General features: G+C 34.8%; 1 protein-coding gene across 1 annotated transcript in view; it reads right to left on the bottom strand.

Moving 5' to 3' along the window:
• The window catches only part of LOC134850926 (major facilitator superfamily domain-containing protein 4A-like), a 44,212-nt gene that overhangs the window by 15,250 nt on the left and 5,463 nt on the right, over positions 1–23,499 (bottom strand). The window contains exons 2-3 of the mRNA XM_063866742.1: positions 22,284–22,479; positions 21,322–21,519 (exon numbers count right to left, since the gene is read on the bottom strand). Of these exons, the coding sequence (XP_063722812.1) occupies positions 21,322–21,519; positions 22,284–22,479 (394 nt within the window). The remainder of the gene's footprint in view (positions 1–21,321; positions 21,520–22,283; positions 22,480–23,499) is intronic.

Genomic DNA, 23,499 nt, shown 5'->3' with positions numbered 1-23,499 from the left:
AACAAAACAAATGTGCCGACAAAATTTACGTTACATGTATATGTATGCGGAATCCACTGACATTTTGGAACATATTTTAAGACTTTTCTCTGGAATTCAGGAACATCCAGACACAAAAATATGCTCCTATCCAGTGCACAGTTTGGCCTCGTAATGGCATCAAACAATAGTTTTACTGTGTTTTAGACATTCCCTTGATTCTTTTGTTTTTGTAACTCCAGCTTTCAGAACTCTTTTTCTGTTTTCTGTTCTTTTGTTTTGATTTTTTTGTTTTTGTATCTCCTGCTTTCAGAAATCTGCTTCTGTTTTCTGGTTTTTTGTTCAGTTTTACTCAATGCTTACTTCAAATCATAATTATGCGAGTCGCCACCTAATTTTTTCACCAAAAGCTATCGGCTATTTTAAATGAAGCTCTATAATTGTATGTAGTTTCCACTCACATCGTGTTTCATTCAGCTTGTGTTTCATTAATTCAAAAGATCAAGTTAACAACCCCTCCCCCAAATAGACCAATTTAAGATCCTCCACCCCAGCGTTCATTTTAATTTAAATTTACTTTGCGCTGCATGTAAAATGCTCTATTCTGATTGACTGAAAATGCGAACTCAGAACCAAGTTAACATCCCATAAACGAAATTGGGGAGGGGTAGGATGTTGGTAATTTGATCCCATTCAAGCATAGTCTCTCCAGGGTGCGGGTATTTCTCCAATTTTTCAATAACAGTTTAGTTAGCCGTGCCATAGATAAGTGCTCCATATTCGAATACAGGCCATTTTTGAAAGTTTCAAGTAGTTGCAACTACTTGAAATTTTCAAACAGGGCCTGTATTCGAATATCGAAGCACTTATCTATGGCACGGGGGGGTTGGAAATTGGAAAAGAGTCCATTTATGTGGTTCACTTTCTTGTTCTTCAACATCTGGCACGTGTTTTAGTTAAAATATTGAAAATAAAACATTTCAATAAGTCTTTCTTTTAAACAGCTTGTTTTTTCGCCTTGTTTCCGAGAAAAATTGATTAAAACTGTTTTTATTACCCTCGAATTGATCTGCCCGGGGGTCTTTTTGAATCGTTTAGTGAGTGGAATTTTATCCAACAAAAACTTGGAAACCAGATCTGAGCATCTTAAAATCTTGCCTATTTCAGATCTTGTCCAGACATGGTGCATATTTCGTTTGGACAGGGACATGTCTGAATCAGGACTGAGGCAGGTATGGATTCTATCTCAAAAGCAGATCTTCTCAAGGCCTGATTCAGACCTAGTACATATATGGGTCAGATCTGAACCAGATCTGAGTAGATCTGCACCAGGTCTGAGCAGATCTGTACCAGGTCTGACCCATGTATGCTCCAGGTCTGAATCAGGCCTTGAGAAGATCTGCTTTTGCGATAGAATCCATACCTGCCTCAGTCCTGATTCAGACATGTCCATGTCCAAACGAAATATGCACCATGTCTGGACAAGAACTGAAATAGGCAAGATTTTAAGATGCTCAGATCTGGTTTCAAAATTTTTGTTAGGTACGGATGCTCCCTTTTAAATATTTTTCCAATGGGTACAGAGTTTGCATAAAACATTTCTGTCATTCCTAACTTCTCAGAAAAAAAAACAAAAACAAAATTCAAATCAAATTGCCTTTTTTTTGCTTAAAACCTTTATTTTATTTGTTTTGCTCTTTGGAAGATTGCTACAATATCCGCGCATTCTTTTTTTTTGCTAGTTTGCTGTTTGCTTAAATATGCATGAGTTATGTAAATTCCGCATTGCCAAAGATAAAAATTATAGCTCAGCTTTTAATTGTTCATATGCAAGTTCAGTATTGAACAAAATTCGGAATCCACTTACAGTTTGCGGAATCCACTTACATTTGCGGATCCCGCTTACATTTTGCGGAATCCACTTACAGTTGCAGAATCTAGAACAACTAGCTATATTTACTTGTTGCGGAATCCGCAACAAAGCAAATGTGCCGACAAAATTTACGTTACAGGTATATGTATGCGGAATCCACTGACATTTTGGAACATATTTTAAGACTTTTCTCTGGAATTCAGGAACATCCAGACACAAAAATATGCTCTAATCCAGTGCACAGTTTGGCCTCGTAATGACATCAAACAATAGTTTTACTGTGTTTTAGACATTCCCTTGATTCTTTTGTTTTTGTAACTCCAGCTTTCAGAACTCTTTTTCTGTTTTCTGTTCTTTTGTTTTGATTTTTTTTGTTTTTGTATCTCCTGCTTTCAGAACTCTTTTTCTGTTTTCTGGTTTTTTGTTCAGTTTTACCCAATGCTTACTTCAAATCATAATTATGTGAGTCGCCACCTAATTTTTTCACCAAAAGCTATCGGCTATTTTAAATGAAGCTCTATAATTGTATGTAGTTTCCACTCACATCGTGTTTCATTCAGCTTGTGTTTCATAAATTCAAAAGATCAAGTTAACAACACCTCCACCAAATAGACCAAGTTAAGATCCTCCACCCCAGCGTTCATTTTAATTTAAATTTACTTTGCGCTGCATGTAAAAAGCTCTATTCTGATTGACTGAAAATGCGAACTCAGAACCAAGTTAACATCCCATAAACGAAATTGGGGAGGGGTAGGATGTTGGTAATTTGATCCCATTCAAGCATAGTCTCTCCAGGGTGCGGGTATTTCTCCAATTTTTCAATAACAGTTTAGTTAGCCGTGCCTTAGATAAGTGCTCCATATTCGAATACAGGCCATTTTTGAAAGTTTCAAGTAGTTGCAACTACTTGAAATTTTCAAACAGGGCCTGTATTCGAATATGGAAGCAGTTATCTATGGCACGGGGGGGTTGGAAACTGGAAAAGAGTCCATTTATGTGGTTGACTTTCTTGTTCTTCAACATCTGGCACGTGTTTTAATTAAAATATTGAAAACAAAACATTTCAATAAGTCTTTTAAACAGCCTGTTTTTTCGCCTTGTTTCCAAGAAAAATTGATTAAAACTGTTTTTAGACCCTTGAATCGATCTGCCCGGGGGTCTTTTTGAAAGTTTAGTGAGTGGAATTTTATCCAACAAAAACTTGGAAACCAGATCTGAGCATCTTAAAATCTTGCCTATTTCAGATCTTGTCCAGACATGGTGCATATTTCGTTTGGACAGGGACATGTCTGAATCAGGACTGAGGCAGGTATGGATTCTATCTCAAAAGCAGATCTTCTCAAGGACTGATTCAGACCTGGAGCATACATGGGTCAGACCTGGTACAGATCTGCTCAGACCTGGTGCAGATCTGCTCAGATCTGGTTCAGATCTGACCCATATATGTACCAGGTCTGAATCAGGCCTTGAGAAGATCTGCATTTGTGATAGAATCCATACCTGCCTCAGTCCTGATTCAGTCTGGACAAGATCTGAAATAGGCAAGATTTTAAGATGCTCAGATCTGGTTTCAAAGTTTTTGTTAGGTACGGATTCTCCCTTTTAAATATTTTTCCAATGGGTACAGATTTTGGATAAAACAATTCTGTCATTCCTAACTTCTCAGAAAAAAAAAAACAAAAACAAAATTCAAATCAAATTGTCTTTTTTTTTTGCTTAATACCTTTATTTTATTTGTTTTGCTCTTTGGAAGATTGCTACAATATCCGCGCATTCTTTTTTTTGCTAGTTTGCTGTTTGCTTGAATATGCATGAATTATGTAAATTCCGCATTGCTAAAGATAAAAATTATAGCTCAGCTTTTAATTGTTCATATGCAAGTTCAGTATTGAACAAAATTCGGAATCCACTTACAGTTTGCGGAATCCACTTACATTTGCGGATCCCGCTTACATTTTGCGGAATCCACTTACAGTTGCAGAATCTTGATCAACTAGCTATATTTACTTGTTGCGGAATCCGCAACAAAACAAATGTGCCGACAAAATTTACGTTACAATTCTGAAGCTCCCACCAGGCTGAGTTACTTTACCTGAACTCAAAGCAAGCGGCGATAACTCACTAGGAGAGGCTCGCAAGTTAGATTGGTCAAATCAGTGGTAACCCATCGAGAACGACGCTGCATGGAGAAAAGCAATGGGAAGACGGTAAGCAAAATTGAATGTGGAAGGAAAGACACTGAGACAAATGCTGGAATGAAGAAAGTTTCCTTTTTTAGCTCTGTACCGCCCGCAATAAAGTTTCATAGATAATAATCGATTATATTGCTATTTTATATTTAGTATGCAAACATTTTTTTAACTGATTATAATCCTAATATTTTTTATCAGTATAATCCAGTATAATCTTTTCGTAAACTTTTACTTTTCGCCTAAAATTTTTTTAAATTTAAATTTCTCTACTTTTTCAATTTCGCAGAATAACGTTTTATCTAACTGTTCTTTTTACGTCAGCATAGTAAAAAATCGCCATTCGCCAACTAGCCGCGACCCCCCCCCCCCCTGCGATGAGGTGGTGGTGGCCGCGATGAGGTGGTGGTAGGAGAGGTGGTGGGGGTAATTGGGGGGGGGGGAGGTAAACTGTGAGTGAAGTGGTAAACTGCGAGCGGGATTTAAGAAATTTAGCTTTTTTTAAAAGAGGGGTGTGTGTGAAATTAGGGTCGGAGCTCAATGGGTTAAGTTTTTTCCGATATAATCCATTGTTACAACAAATATTGAATACAATCGATACTAATCCTCTAAAATTCCATTTTCATGATTGGATGGGTCATGAAATCCAATTCAATGGGTTACATTTTTTCCGACATAATCCATTATAATCGATTAGGCCTGTAGGATTATATCCAGAATCCTGAAAAGCCTGTTGGCTTCTTAAAAAGGTTTCGAACACTTTGTCCAGAAGTTAAATCTCAAGGCACACAAAGCGAGATAACACTCATTTCAAAAAAGGGTTAAATATAAAATGGACCGGTTCGACTGAACTTTTTTTGTTCGATTGTCGATTCCGAACCAAACGTGCGTTTACAAACAATGGGAAACTGGACCTGAATATTTCAATGGCAAAACTGTGGTTGAAAGCCAAGTTTGGCCCAAATATTTCGATTTTTAAGTAAACGCACGAAAACTGATGTGAACTACATTTTAATTCTCAATTTTACGGTTTCCTCAATTTTAGGTTCCCCAACCTTATTGTGTCCGCAATTCTACGGTAATACACGTTAACTAGTCACTTTATGGGGTAATCCTATTAAGCTTGTGCCAATAGCACGGAATTAAGTCGAACGGAACACCTCTAGGATATCATTGCAAACGATGGGCGACTATTCCTTAAAGACTCGGCATCTAACTCAAAAATAACTTTGCAGTTGGAGTGGTAGCAGAAGTAAACCAAATCTGAACTAAACCAATTCTGCTGGGGGTTCAACATATCTTATCTATCAAGCATAGGTTGTTTTTGGATCTCCTCTAGATATTTTTCAGGGTCCAGACCTTGTTGAAAATCAAAAGGATGGTTTTTTGAAAATCAAACAAAATTACTTCGAGAGTTTAACTGAAAATTTGTAATAGTAGCGAACTTTTTGCCTAAATTTGCGCCGAGATATCAATTTATTGCCGAAGATTTGAATCCCCGACAGAAATTTATATTGAAAGCTGCCGGCTCTGAAAAAGTATATTCTGAGTAGTTTGCCTTTCTGCTAACAAAATTTCAATTAACTTGGATTATAGTGTTAATTTTTTACCATAGACGATCGAGGAGAGTTATCTCGCAAGATTTAGTAAGAATCTTTGCAAGATTCTAGCGACAAATTGAAATATAATCTCCTGTAAAGATTGACTTTTGTATCACGATCTTTAAGATATGATTTTTTGTGAGAAAAACAAACTGCTTTACAGATTTGACGCAATCTACAAATCCTCTCACCGAATTGGAACCAGATATAAACTATATTTATTATTGGTTATAAATTGGATATTTTATCTCTAAAAATATTAAATATTAACCAATCACGATCCATCTAACTAACAACCCACTTATTTGTAAGTGCTGAAATTACTTGTAATTTCAGCACCAGAGAGATTTGAATTTAGCTTAGAAACTAGTTACCTCTCCAAGAGAACTTTAGCAATCGCAATAAACCAGTATACTCTAGATCTATTGAGCCTAGCAGAGACTAGTTAAACACCCTGAGACTAGTAGATATAAGAGTAAGATTAGGATCGTTATAGACTAAGAAGTTGCACGAATCTATCCGGCCGAATATTAGATAGCGTGACGAACAGACGGTGTACCCTATGCAAAATTACTCTGTGAGTTACACCTCGAACTTAACTCATCTGGTGCGACCATAAATCTCAATCAAGACCTTAAAAAACAAATTATCTTAGAACTAACAGATAGATTAGAATTAGACAAAAACATTATCAAAAATGTTACATGATAATAATCTAATTGAAATGTCTCTACGACTCAATAGATCAGAACCGCTATTCCGCACAATACTAGAACTACCAGGCATTGGAAGAAGGCCTCGGACAAGAGACGATCTACGACTACGAAGAAACTTACCATTAAGTTTCATGGTCGTACGGCAAAAGCCAGACCAAACTTTTATGTTTAGAATTTTACTAGCAAAGAAATTAGATTTTCATTTGCAAACATAGAAACCTTGAAGAAAATTCTTAAATGATTATTACAGGCGCTAAATTTTATTTACTATTGTACAATAACGACTTATAAAAACACCTCAAATCGTTTCCTCTAAATCTGCAGTAAAATTTAAAAATATATCTGAAAAATATACTTATTGAAAGAAAAAATAAAAATTAATTGACATGATCATTAATTGTTAGTATATATAAATCATCGTGGCATCCCCAGCTTCATCATCTAAACATAACAGCAATCATTTAAACCACTAATATCATCAAACACTAATTTTTTTTATCAGTAAATTAAATTATTTTTAAAGGCTTATCCAAATGTTTACCTTTCTTTCGTTTCAACTTGTTCAATCTTAAACTAGATCATCAAGGTTTTCCTTGGATCTCTATTAAGTAAATAAATTAAGTACATTTTATACCATGAAAAATTATATCCTGATCATCAAGGCCTATCCTTGGATCAAACAGAACAATTTTGTTCTCCCCCACCCAATAATAAAGTGTCTAACGACCTCAAACGTCGATTCATTACCCAACCGTTTCAAAGACCCAGGGTTAATAGAAATTTTTCAATCACACTAACCATTTAAATTAAGCTAAACAGTGAAGAACTTCGGTTATTCATCCTTCACTTAGTCCCCCCTCTTTTCTGACCCAGGCTAAATCTTAAATCTTAGTAAGTTTTAAAATAGTATCTAACGAACTACCTGTGTTCTAATTATACCTGACCCTTGTGGATCGATTTACTATTCTCCAACCCTTGAACACAATCACTACCCCTAAGTAAGATTAAGTAAGTTAACACCTTAACTTAGAAAAGCCACGAGAAAATAACAATCAATCTTCGGAATCGATATATACTTTTCTCTCCAACCCTACATAAAAAACCCAAGTTAGGCTAACCAAAAAATTGTAAGAAACTGTCTAGGGTTTTAAAATCACTAATAACAACCTTGCACCCTTCATCCTAAACTTTATGTCACTGAACAATTTAGGAAATAAACAAACAATCAAACTACACAATTGCGAAATAAATAACGAAACATACGATCTTGTAATTACACCGCACAAACAAACAATCGGATATATTCGCACAAAACGTCAAACAATAAAAAGGAACATTTTAAGTAAGCAAAAACAAATTACACGAAAAAGATTTTCAAGGCGTAGAAACGCAGTCTCTGAATCAGAAGTGCAATTTAGATGCACTTTACAAACTAAGAGATAAAGTAAATAAAAACTAGCCAGTTCACGACCAATTATATTTTTCCGATTCAGAAGCCACATCACACTCATCAAAACAAGGAAGAAGAAGAATAAAAAAGATATACAAAAATAAACCAGTACGTCTATACAATTGGAATCAACCAATCAGACATATTGAACATTATGCACTGACAGTTATAAAACGAAAAAATGAGCCAAAGTCCAAGTGATGAAAGTCCAGACGAAAACTCTGTTTTTCTTTTTATTATCAATTCACTCACTGAAGATAGAGGTCAAAGACATTTTTGTACTAAATTAAATGCAAGTGTATTTGAACAAGGAATTAGCCCATGTGAAGCAGAATTCCCAGAAGTAAAAATCAAATGACAAATTATCAATCATTGTTCAAAAGGAATATGTAACCTAACACAGCCATATGGAATCTACACCATAGAACTCAGCTTAGAAAGTAGATAACACAGCAAACATGTTATTCAAACAGACGATGTCGACATAGACTTTTCAAAAGTATTCACAGAATACATCAAAAATATGTAACACCAAAATTCACAAAGAGCAAACTCAAAATTCACCAACGATGTTTTTTCACTAATATATAGTTATGTATCTATACTAGAAAAAATCGGAACTGAATGCACATCACCGGTTCAAACATCAAGACACACAAATGTCAGAAATGAAATTGCCGCATTCTCAACAATTTTAAACACAATTCGTGAAAACTTTTCAACCAATGAAATTTCACCAATTGACAAACTCGAAATCTTAGCTTGGTTCATAATTGATTATTTTGCACATAATATTGATTTAATTGCACAAGCAAGAAAAAATTTCAGACCTCAAAACACCAATGACGACACTGTCATTGCAGAACAATCAGACTATATTTGGGACCCTGAATGGTCTCATCCATTATTTCTGAACATACCAATAGACATCTCAAGTCAAGCAATCAGTACAATTTCTATTCACAAAGGCTATGTAAAGGTATTCCCACTTATAATAGATGCAACACCTTTGAACTATAATTCATTTTTACCTGATAGAAGACAAAATAATAGTTTAAAATCAACTCTTGTACAACAAGAAAACTTAAATGGAACTAGAAATCTTACACAACAAGATATTCAAACACCATCACTTTTAATAAATGAAAAAATAGTTGAAACAATTGTAACAACTACACAACAAAGTATTTCACCAATACATCCAAACCTTTTAACGCCAAAACCAAAGACTTCAATATTACCTCAAGTAACGTTACAATCTACAGTTAAACCCTCGGTTGCTCCAAAATATTCATATATGGATTACCAAAGTTTTAGACCAATGACGTAACCACCTCAAAAACAAAGAATATCCACTGGAAGTCATTTTGTAGAACACAATTATAACTACATAAATAGATCACAAACATCTAAACCTCCTCGTACAAACCCGCATAATCGTTCATTTCCACAACGAAAAAATTTCCAACAACAAACATCAAGTTTTGTAAGTTTTAATGATAACCAACGAAATCCAACAGACCCAAGTGAAAACTATCCATTTTTTCAACAGAATAAAAATAGTAAACAGCCATACCAAAATAAACAAAAAACACCTTACTATACACCTAATTATCTTTCATCAGATGATGACGATTTTCTAGACCAAAACTATCAACAAAATTTTCAAAACCAAAGACTCCACTCTTATCACGTAAATCAACCAGATATTTTTGAACCATATACACGAGAACAACATATGCGACAACCTAGACCGAATCACGCATCTCAAAAAAATAGTTTTTACTCACAAAACCCAGCAAATACTGACTATTACCAACCAACGCAAATGCAAAATGAAATACCACTACCATATTATTTGCAACAACATGAAATAACAAAAAATCAACTGAAAATATTTTCACAAATGCCAAATGCCGCAGAATCACTACAAATGACTATGAATCCATACCTCATGGGTGGATCATCAATAACATCAGACAAACCACTAAATGTATTCACAGGCACAGACCCTGAATATTCTGTAGCAGACTATCTAAACGCAGTCACAGCAAGTTTAATGAAAAAGGATCAAAATTTATCAAACAAAAATATACATAGTAATAGGAGCTCTGGTAAACCACTCCCAAATAATTCAAATTACTCAAGAAACCAATCACCCTATAACTCTAGTTATAGAGGTAGATCACCAGAACAAAGAAAATTACGAAAATTCTCACAAAATAGATATAGTCGATCAAATAGCCAAAATAACCAGTATAGAAACAACTATTCACAATCAAATTCAAACAGAACGGAATTTTTTGATACCATTTCCCATTCAAATTCTAGGAATTATAGGAATAACAGAAATAGAAATTATTCAAACAACAGAAACCAACGTTACCAAAACAATAGATCAAGAAACAATTCCTACAAGAGATCTAATTTATCAAGGAAACAATAACAATTACTATAATAGGTCACGAAACAACTCACAAAATAGGAATCGCAATTATAAAAATCAAAGAAATTATTCTCAATCCCCTTATAGAAACAACAATCGTTGCCCTGATTCCCAACACAAATATAGAAGTAACACACCGAAACATCAGCGACAAATTAATCAGGTACAAGCAACTGAAGAAACAACTTCAGATCACCCTGGTATTGACAACACAGAAAGTACCGAACTACAATTAAACCACATTTATTGTGAATCAACAGACAGCGAACATGATACAAATAACACTATCTCAGTTAATATGATCACAGTCGAAAACGACTAGGAACCCATTGTATACAAACACCCCTTTAGTTCACACATTTACAAAAATCAATCAGAACTTCTTCAAGACTACTATACTAGACCCATGAGAAACAATGTATCAGTTGAACAAAATGTAAATGAAATAAATACAGTAGTCAATAACAAAAAACAACGCTCAAGTACAAATCACAATTACCAAAATATACAAATAGAACAGTCGAGAGAAAAAATTTGGACAATCCCATTTCTCTTAGAAAGCCCAAAAAGTAAAGAATTTCAACCACCCGATCTTGAAATAGATTTTTTAATTGATGCAGGAGCAGAATCAAGTTTTGGAATGAAATCAAATCGTTACATCCAATCCTAACACCTATAAAGACAGCCAGTAAATTAGCAACAGCACAAGGCTCAACATTAGTAAATTATGGAAAAGTCCAACTTTTCCTTGTTCCCACTAGACCAATGGAACAAAATAAAATACTAAATAAACCATTTAAACAAACATTTTACTTTACAGACATAAAACACAATATCATTGGCATACCATTTATAACTAAGTATATTCCCACAATAAACATTTTGAATAGCAAACTTCATAAAAAAGAGAAATACACAAGGACAAAAAACACATCCTTAACATTCTTTCAGAGATTAAACAAACAACCACCATTTCTCTCCTAATTTTATCCTATTTACAATCAGGAACGAAAATACCTGAAATGTATATAATTTTTCAATCAAACAAGTCCACCAGTGCGATAAAGACCAAAACAAACAACATCTTTTTATGTCAGACCTTGAGTTTAAACCCATCCATAAATTTTTTCGAATCACAATTTCATCCATAAAAAATATGAAACATTCAAACTCAGATATTATTTCATTACACGAATATAACAATTCAACATACAAGGGGACACTCAGGATCAGAAAAGACATATTCAAATTTTACACAAAACTTTTACTTCCCAACTGCGCCAATTTGGTCTAAAGTATTATGCAACGATTGCATAATATGTCAATTAAATAAAACTTATCCAAATCAAAAACAAATAGCAACAAAACAAGATTTTAATGGACAAAGTCTATATTTCAATCATAGAATTTCATTCGACACAAAAGCACCAAATTCACCATCCTACGAAGGAAATTCTTATATTATGGTAATTGTAGCACTCAACCCAGTACCTCATTCTAATGCTTATTACGCATACACAACACTTTACGAACATTGGATTTGGATAGCTAAATTCGGACTACCAGAAATACTAGTCACAGATAATGGAACAGAATTCATTAATAACGAAATCATCACATTATGCCACCTGTATATTATTAAACATAAACCACGTACATCTCATGCACCTTCGACAAATGGATTAGTCGAAGGTATGAACCGTTCACTACAAGAATAATTTCGATGCATCATTAATGGAAATGATACACGATACACTGAATGGTCAACAGATGTAAAATTATTCCCATTATCCTATAATTCACAAATCACAACAACTTTAGGAATGTCACCATATGAAATGGTTTTCAATCAAAAGCCACGAAAACCAATCCTTTTTACACCAAACGCTCATAAAAATGCCCAAGGTTAATGTCAACCCAACAAAGATTCAATTTGTTATAACCTACCCTTACGCACACATGATGAAGACCACTTTCATCATCCACAAATTTTGAAATTAGCTTCCGCTACACATACCGAATGGATTTTAAAAAGAGATAAAAAACACAATGAAATATACCAAAAAGTAACAAAGAAATTGTTACAAAGACAAAATATAAGTAACCAAATTAATTCACGCTTCATGCCAGCCACAGACTTAAAAATGGGAACATTTGTTTTAATACCTAATTTTAATACACAAAATGGAGTATCCAAAAAATTACAACCGCTTCGAAAAGGACCCTACCCAATAATTGATAAACGAACTGAAATAACATACAAACTTACTGATTTAAATAAAAAAGAAATCGTTCAACACGGTAACAACTTATTACCTTATTACCCAAATGAATACGCACTCCGCGAATTAACTCAATTATATTCTTTCACAGGTTTACACATCGTTCAAAATAACCCACAAATAGAACAAAATCAAAACGCTAATACCACAAAAAATACAAAAAAATTCAACAAAATTTAGACCCTCAAAGATCAAACAACCAGAACCAAAAATACGTCAAAAAGAAAGAAAAAATAGAGAATTAACAGAAAAAATTTTACCACAGGATTAGCAACAAAAATCCGAACATAAAGAATCATCACATCTTAGAAGTCAACCACGAAAAAACTATAACATTCATCCCACAATCTAAAATATTAAACAAAGTTGATTTTCAGAAACAACCTTGATTTAAGATTACCGTAAACATTCTTTTTAATCACTTTAAACCTTCACATTTCTGTAAAAACATGCTGAAAATAACCTCGATCAATTCTAGTTCAAATTCAGCCAATGGAAATTGTTCAAACTGTCACCATTATATCTCTAACACGAAATTATTTAGCCGATAGAAATTAATCTCCAGGCTTATCTATAACTATAACTTTACAACCTCCAGGTCAAAAATAAGCAACTTGCTGAAACCTACAACTAAAAAAAGCACTCTTTCAATATTATAACCCTCCCCTATCAGATTAAGCAAAAATCAACAATATTTTCCCAATTCAGACCTCAAAAGTCCCCCAACCAAAAATGGCATATTAGCCTAAAGTAAAAAAAGACCCATGATCATTTGGCCTAAAGTACAAGTATTTCAAAGATACCCCCATTTATCCAACAAATGAAAACAATACTATGAAGACCTCCCGAACACCGAAAAAATAGCCCTCAACAATTTTTGACAAACCTCAACCCATTTGTCAAAAAATCAATAAATAATCCGACCACACTTGAATTTCGCCTCAAAACTTAAAAAAATATTCGACGAACGAATCATTTCTTAAATGCTTCTTTCCATAACAAAAACTTCTAAACCTCTTCACAAAATTTTTCAATCTATTTAATTTTTTGATATAATTTTTCATTGAAACTTTTGAATCTCTAATAATAATTTCTATAATTTTTGCAATCATTTTATAATTTTCTATTCCCTATTTGAAATATATCTCCAACTCTCCCAAATCTTTGACCACATCTACAGGTACGAACTATTTTCAGTCGAACAGATATTTTTCTTTTATTCATAATTTTCCTCACATTTTTAATCTCCCTCATCATGACAATGTGAAAATGTATAAAAAAGGCAATAGTCACCTTTGCCTTAGCAACTATTTTCTTGATACTTTTTATTGAAGAATATTATAATAAACACAAATTATCCAATAAAAATTAAAATTCAGATACCTTTCCAAAATTGCTAATCAACCACCACCAAACCAGCCTCCACCAACTACATCCCAAGAAAGTACAATAACACCTACAACTACCCAAAACCCTCTAACATCAACACGCATTTCTTTTCAAGATAATCCATACACCTTTGAAGAACGACACGCACGTTTTTCCGAACCATTAGAACCAGTTCATCGACAAGCATCTTCAAGTGAACCAACATATAACTTATATCCCACCTTGCAACAAGACCTCAATCGAGTCAGACACATTAGCCAAAACCAAAATACATCTGAGATACATAGACAAATTATACATCCGCGAAGAAATAGAAATTTTCAAACCCCCAGAGTTCATTTTGATATACCCCAATCACCAGCATCAACTACCTCAGAACTTTCAAACAGTACATTACCAAAAACTCCAACACTTCTTTCGCAACATAGCCCGTCAAATATACCCTCACTACCTAGGTTCAACCCCAACATCACAACAAATCCGAGAAAATCCTTTTAATCCCCCAGACACCACAGAACGACCACCATATTGGACAACACACTCATATGCTCAAGGTGGACAACACACCATATTGGACAACACACCATATTGGACAACACACTCATATCCATCAACACCATCAGTAAGTCAAGTCTCACCAACACTTTTCCCTTTAATTTTTCCAAACAACATCGTTGCTAGATACCGAGAACAATCATCGTCAAATATCCCTTTACGATTAGACTGGAATATTTTCGTAGCACCTCCCCCACTATTTCGACAACATCAAGAAAGTAACCGACTCCATACTTGGGCACTTAATAGACTACAAAATAGACAAAATATCCACGAAGATATCCGAGAACATAACATTCAGATAATTCAACCAAAACAGTCTCCAATTAAAGTTTGAAATCACAGTCAGACTTAATAATTTTGTTCAACACTCTTTTGCCCTAAGTCCACCAAACATAACAGCTCAATCACTACCTCCTCCTTTTATAACAACTGAAGTAATATATAAATACGATAGATACACAAAAAACACAATTGGATATATCACATTTTATAACCCATACTCCGGATTATCATACACATGTATATTTTAAAGATATTTACGTTTCAACACATTCTTTTTCTAACTTTTTCCGAACAACATACAAATCCATCCCCTTGTACAGGATCTTAGGTAACACTACACAAATACGCTATAAACCAAGTAACACAATGCGAATCCGAAAAACAAGCTATAGAAAGCACAAATGTAATAGCAACATTATACTCAAAAGCCCGATCAACAATATTAACAGGGTACAAAGTTACAGCAACATTTTCCGAAAAGAAAGTACATTGCTCGCAAGTCTCAAACGGAAATAAAAACCGACAAGACCACGAATCTTTCTATCAGAGTAATATAGAAAGATTACTACATCTTAGACCTCAAGACTGTAAGAATGAACTTAGACAATTAAACTTAACACAAAACGACGGAATGAATAGAAAACTTGTAAAAACACCAAGGTCACATTAGACTAGACCGAAATTTCCCCTTTCATGGAAAACACGGAAGATTGACATACGATCTACATGATAAACACTGGATACCACATATAGGTATCAATGATCCCTCAAATTGCAAAGCAGATACAAAAAATAAAGGATATCAAGAAATAATGTTTTTTGATTGGAAAATACAACTTGAAAAAGTACAACTAACACGAAAATTAAAAAATGACACAAGTCTTTACCAATGCATTCGACTCTCTTGCAAAATTGACCAAGGATATTGCGATCCTCCAACACGCACAAAAGCAACCATAATATGGTTTCCTGAAGAAACCTGCACAGTTTTCCAAGCCGCAAGAATACACGCTAGATTGATTAAACTTCACCAAAAATATTTTATTGAATCAATCCCATTTGGAAAATAAACCCAACTCAAAGATGAAGTACTGAATTTAGAAACATCCATTATATAGAAAATAAATTGACACGTTTTCAAATATATCACAAAACAGAATTTGCATGTAAATACAAAAACCCACTCTACAAAACACAATACTCCGAAATACTTGTTGAATACGACGAAGGTTTCGACATGACCACTGGAAAAATAAAATTTGACCCCTATGCAACACATCACCTAATAAACGAAGATACATCATACATCCCAGTGAGCCTCCGCAAAAGCGCAGGAAAACCTGGTGGAAGACTAGAACCATACGACAGTGAAAGCACACGTTAACAAGAACTTTCATTAATGAACAGTACTTATTTTGGCGCAATACATTATGACATTCACTTAGATATGAAATTAGACTATACAATTAGTAGAATTTTTCAAGAAATTTCACTTTCTGAATTAGAAACATTCCATCAACTATGCGAATTAGAAAGAACACAAATTCTACAATAACTCGCATTAGCAGTTCTAAAATACCATACGCAGGATATTTGTTATCCGGAAAAAGATCAAGTTTCCTTGACTATGAGGGAAACGTTTTATGGTTTTATACTTGCACCAAAAAAGTATCACCACTATATGTTTTTGAAGATAAAAGATGTTACAAAAGAATCCCCATATTCTACAAAAATAAAGTTCATTTTGTTGATACACTTTCAAGACGAACATAATTTTGGGATACCGCAGTCCCATGTGGATCAGAAAATAGCCACAACGTCGTACAATTAAACCCTGACGAAGAAAAATACTATCTACTTACACCATACCCTACACTCATGCAGCCACTAAAAAAGTTTTCATCAGAAAGCATTCGAGCTATTGCTCGCAACCCAAATATCGATTTACAATCAATCGGTATATATTCTAAATCTGATATACAACATCACATTAGAACACAACAGTTTCAAGAACTACTAACACAAATGGACATTATACAACGAAAATCAATAGATCAAAATTTAAGAAAACTTGCAGAAACCGCAGGATTTTCAGACACTTATACACAAGACTACAGCGGATATTTTAAAGACATCAAAGATTACATATATTTAAACGGTAAAAAATACCGACCACAAGATGTATCACCAATCAATATTTTTAGTTTTGTAAATCTAAAAAACGAAGTTTTAGCCTTTCTAGGATGGCCATATTACATCTTAGAAAGATTGACTATCTTATACGCAATGTTTAATTTTATTGGATTTCTTTTCTCATTACTAAAAGGATTATATAACACATGCGCAATACATACACAAGTAAACCGACAAGCCAGCGTAGCACGCATATTATTTGCAGGATTTTTTGGAATATTTTCATCATCAATAAACAAAATCCTCCTAGATGCACAAATTAAAAAATATAATACAAAACTATCAGCAAATCCCAACACATACAATGACTCAAATAATAATACAAATGCATTACCTACGGCACCCCATTTACCAAATCTACAGCATCATCATCCATTATCTTATAAGACCCAGCCATATACAAAGCCCCATCCAACATATAGTGACACAACACCCTCCAATTGACAATACATACGAACAAATCATTGAACAGCCCCATACCACCACTTTTCAAATTCAAAAAAATCATTTTTTTAGCCCACGATGAACAGACAAGTTGGATCACTCCACCGATCAAACTCCCACCCCGCCAACCTCCAAAATCCACTCCCTATTATCCCACTTTTTTTCCGCCACCCGATTCACCACAAGGTTATACATCATCAGGCATGAATTCTGAGACTAATTCAGATATCACAATTTATACAACCATTTCACAATTCAATAATTCTGATATCGAAACTCCCGATAAGTTCGCAGATTCCGAACCATCCCCCTCTACTCACACTCCGACCAGCTCAACAACCTTCTCAAAACCCCCTTTCCGATCTATCCAACCCCATAGCCAACATACATCTCCCTACACTCCTTCTCAAGTAACCCCAACATACTCCCCATTCAATAATGAACGCTCCACCAACAACTCCCCAGAAAATATTCAAAGTTCCGAAGAACCAGATAATTTTATAACACTCCAACAACAATTGCTATCTCCCCACACCCTAACTATTCACCAATTATCATCAACAATAACATCATCAAACCCACCAACACCTACACCAATTTCAGATTATATTCCATCACTAGCTCATTCATCCACTTCAAAAGAATCATCCAATAGTACTAACCGTGCTTATAGAACTTTAAAAACTAAATTCCCAAATCACCCATTCCCATCCAAACCCGGAACCGCCCGAAAATATATTAACCATCCAGACCACACCAATACTACAAGTTTTCTTCAAATAACCCTACCTTTATTTCCCCAATATACACTAAATCAATCCGACCCTAACCCTGAACCACGTCACTTTGTAGATGAACATGTATTAATACCCACACTTCATTGGACAGCTTATTATAATTTCACTAACCCCCTTACGCTACCACTCTATAACACCACTATCGATATTGAAAAAAATAAGGACGAACTAGTCAGATTAACCACAGCACTCACTCCCCGACAATTTACATACGTAGGATATAAAAAAATACTAAAAACATTCACTGCACCCCGCGCTAACGACTACTCAATTGAATATTATGATCATAACATCATCAGATCTAATCAAGATCAATTTCTGGACGACAATAAATTCGCTAATCTACAAATCACAGAAAAGTTTTCTATTAAAACATTATACATATTCACACTTGACATACTAGATAAAAAGCATGATCACATTTTTTCAGAAGCACTATCAGACATCCAAGCCTATTAATCATTTCACGAAAAGTTTCAAACATTTTCACTAACCTTTCACTTCCTGACACCAAAAGAACGCGGCTTGCACTGCTCACACGACATCATGTTGAGAACTAAGCAAACTTATACTTATACTTATTATCGTTTTATCCAAAACCATTTTCATTTACACACACCATCACGACAACCTCACCACAGATTTCAATTCATTAATTCCAAATACAGCTCACCATTTTTTCTAAACTTCGCGTATTGCATTAAAAATACTAACTTCCAAGGCATCCTCCGGAGTTATGATCCCGTCACTCAAATGCATATATTTTGTCCCCTCACGAAGACCTTTAACGACGAGGAATCCCGACCCCTGATCATTCCGCATGAATATATTCAACCCATAGAAGTACCCAATTTTAGTATTCATCCATAACACTAAATACATTCATAAAATTTACAATCTAATCCAGAACACACCTCATGAACTTGCAGTAGGCACCGAAGAACTAAAAACCATAAAAGCACTACAATTGCTTTGCCACTGCTGCAAACTAAAAATATAATACTCATACTAGCAAAACTACTAACTACATCAGACGCTATTCACGATGTTTTCCCTCACGGCTTTTTCTGCGACGACTAAAGGTAACTATGAATTTAATGATTTTCAAACTAACTAAATCAAAATAGAACTAACCAATTTATTCCGTAATTTGCATTTTCTTTACTCTTCACACCACGATCACCCTTCAAAACAAGAAAAGACAAATAAAAAATATATAAACTTTGTTTTCCATATTAATTTCTATTAAACCAACAGCACTAAATAAGGCAGTAAAAATTAATTCAAAGAAGTAAATTCATTTCTAAATTATTTCCCCAAATGTAGTAAAATTAAATACGATAAAAATCAATTTATACTTTTTAATCCCAAAAGCAGTAAAATTTTGTCTTAAAAGCAGTAAATTCATACAATGAAATGCAGTACTAACCTTTTCTATAACTTCTGTTCAAACGCACAGAAATTCTATCCACAATCGCACAGCTCGCCCACGAAGAAATGTTTAAAATAATGAATTCAAGTTTTAAGTTTGCACTAACAACAACTCAAACAAGTAATAAAAAGTTTCCACTTTTCCTTTAACCCGGTTCGAATGGAATTATATAATAACCAAATTAACCAACGCAGCTTACTGAACACCATAAACCATAAGCAAACAGCATGACTAAGAAAAGAAAACACACGGTACCCAAACCGGATTAGACCAGCTTAAAACTGGATAATTTATTCTTTTAAAGACTATTACCAAGTCTAAAAAAGGAACAATAAAACACCAAAAAGTCGCAGGACAAACACAAACCAAAAACAATTTGATTTTTGAGAAAAGGACACAAACAACGAAACAAAAGGAAAAAAATATATAACATAAAAAGTTAACACAAAACAGGACCCCTTAAAAAACCAGCACGAAATCATACTCCCCTTCCTGGCCTAACCCACCAGAGAGGACGTCCTGAGCATGCTCTATAGCCGGCCTAACCCACCGTGCTACATCCACGCTTTAAGAACACATCACTAGTTTTGACAAGAGGTACTCAGGTGTGAGTAACTCTTAAAAATAACTGAACTAAAACTAAAACGCTTTTGCAAAAACAATTAATCAAAACCATACCTAAAAAATAAAATTAACAAAATTTTAAAAAATGTGTATTATAATATGCAGTACATAGATCACAAACAACCACAAAAACGAGCATTTGAAGACTAGACGACCCCATCACACTCAACCTACAGAATGGCTAAATACAACCGACATGCCGCTCACAATCACGGCTCATAAAGGATTTAGAGTACAACTTGACTTCGCAGAAAAGGACTTCATTGAATCAGATCAATGACCACCTCGATGTTCAAGTATACGTACAGATCCGAGTTACAAGGCATCCCCTCCACACACGATCTTCACGCCATTCCCAAACCAGATCGAAACACAGTTCTCCACAACCAATCAAGAACAGAAGATCATAGCAAACCATCTTGAAATCAGATTGATTTCGTTGACAGTCATAGTCTTTGTCAAACGATAACTAACAACTTCCTATCGATGGCTCCAACTTCTTGGAGCTTTCTTCTCCAAGAACAAAACAGGAAATGATTTTCGCCAAATAACAACGATCAACATCCATCCTTTATTACAGATAGAAGATCTAAGATTCAAAACTCTTTAAGCCCCGGATGGGTGGAACCAGATATAAACTATATTTATTACTGGTTATAAATTGGATACTTTATCTCTATAAAATATTTAATATTAACCAATCACGATCCATCTAACTAACAAATCACTTATTTGTAAGTGCTGAAGTTACTTGTAATTTCAGCACCAGAGAGATTTGAATTTAACTTAGAAATTAGTTATCTCTCCAAGAGAACTTTAGCAATCGCAATAAGCCAGTATAATCTAGATCTATTGAGCCTAGCAGAGACTAGTTAAACACCCTGAGACTAGTAGATATAAGAGTAAGATTAGGATCGGTATTAGACTAAGAAGTTGCACGAATCTATCCGGCCGAAAATAAGATAGCGTGACGAACAGACGGTGTACCCTATCCGAAATTACTCTATGAGTTACACCTCGAACTTAACTCAGAATATCAATTCGGAGATTTTGCAGATAGTCTCACCTGGACAATAGAATAAAGGCTGTAGGCGCTGCCCACCCTGCTGGCTTGTGCGGCATCTTCCAGCTCCTTGCTCTCGTGCCTGGTAGCGTTTTTATTCTCCAGATCGTGGATGATACCAGTGCAGTCCTCGTTGTTCAGAAAGGGCTCGGCTATCACGGGACTGAGAAATGCACCCAAACCGTACGCGAAATGGAGAGCCTAAATTTTTCATATGTTTAGCACGACTTCCCCCGAACTCCACTGCATTATAGAAACTGTATTGTTTTTGATTTTCAGTGTTTCTCTGTCATTACATTATGACTAATCTGATGAAACTAAGAAGAGCTGAGACATGGAAAATAATTTTTTTTTGCATCAAAAAATATAATTCGAAACCATAGTTTGAGAAAAAAAAACATTTAATAGCGAGGTTCTATTTTGTCAGAGACGACGTTGAAGTTCACGGCAAAAATTTATGTTCAGTTGATATATATTTGGGAATGTTATTTGTTAACTATGAGAACCCAATTTATGAACTAAATTTGATATAAGCATAAGAAATGGATGCGCTGATAGACAATGGTAGATTATCAGCGAAATATTTATGTGTTTCGTAATGCCCCCCTCAACTAGTGTCGAAGGATGTCAGCTGTTCGCTTTTCACTGAGAAAGTCAAGGTCATCAAACTTGATTATCTATCGTCCCACGCTATTATCAAGCGTGCGCTCTCAAAGAATTTAGTGTCTATTGGTGCCGACAATTTGAAGATTGGTTACACTCCCCCCTAAATCCGATTCACTTCACAGCCCAATGTCACAGAGGCCAAATATTTCACAAATTTTTGCAAAAAGTTTCAAGGTTTTTCACGATCTCTAAAGATTTCCAGAGAAAAAAACAAAGAAACTTTAGAAATTCCATTTTCTTCATTTATTTTTTTTAAAGTTATTTTATGATTTTGATTAGTCTAAATCTTTTTTTTTCACCTGTAGAAAAGGAGCAACACAATTGCCATAGATCTGGATGAGTCTGACATTGGCCACAGTGTCTATCTGGCCCATGAATAGGCCCATGACCACGAAGTCAGCCAGCAGTTGTTTCCTTGTGTGACACAGGGGAACTATGGCCATGGTGATGCTGATGATGATAGTAGACCACAGAAGGATCACATTAGGGTTAAGTCTAAATAATCCATCACACATTTAGAAATATGGTATGTGTGGAAATTTTCAAGATAAATTTCGAAAATCATGACTATCTACTTTACTATTTTACGCCGTCGTTCGTTTTCTGTCGATCAAACCTGAAAGTTTCTCAATTCTCTTTCGACGCCAAAGTACACTAATTTCAGCGAGGAGCGCGCGCCAAAAAGCGCTAATTTTAAACAAAAATTTTAATAAAGAAACAACATCCGCAATATAGGGTCCTAATCAGGAGCGGATCTAGGATTTTCTCGAGGGGGGGAAGGGGGGAATTGGGATTTTTTTTAGGTCGACCAAATTGATTTTCTGAGCTATCCCAAAGCACTACGAAGACCCTGCTTTTGCCAAAATTTCTGCGCCGCAGGCAAACTTTTGAAAAAAAAACAGGCCAAAAAGGGCGTTCTTAGGCACGTTTTTGGAAATTTTTGACCAAAACATCGCGTTTTTTCGGCGCGCAATCCCCCCTGAAAATGAGTATTTATTGGCGCCCAAGGCGCCTTTAGACAAATTTTAGGGACAGTCGGCCAAAAATGGATATCTCAAAATAGTACAAAGGGGGGACTGGAACCAGTTCTAAACTAGTATTTATAAACCAATTATAATATTGCTAAAACTATCTCTATAAAATAGTACTAATTAACCAATCATTATCCATCTCTAACATTGACACTTATTTGTAAGTGCTGAAACTACTTGTAGTTTCAGCACTAGAACAATTTGAATGAATCTTAGAATACAGTTTTTCTCCTTCTGGATAAACTCCAAGAACTAACTCGCAAAAACCAGTAAACACTAGATCTATTGAGACTAGGAGATATCAGAGAAAGATTAAGATTGGTATTAGACTAAGAAGGTGAACGAATCTATCCGGCCAAAAATAAGATAGCGTGACGAACGGACGGTGTACCTTATCTGAAATTACTCTATGAGTACAGGCCAAAGGTCATAACTCAGGACCTTTTGGGTCGGCATGGGGTCGAATCCCTGAGAGATTTGAAAA

Source organism: Symsagittifera roscoffensis, chromosome 7, assembly GCF_963678635.1.
Source record: "Symsagittifera roscoffensis chromosome 7, txSymRosc1.1, whole genome shotgun sequence".
NCBI lineage: Eukaryota > Metazoa > Xenacoelomorpha > Acoela > Convolutidae > Symsagittifera > Symsagittifera roscoffensis.
The sequence above is the reverse complement of the archived record's forward strand: the minus strand, read 5'-3'. Positions and strand labels throughout refer to the sequence as shown.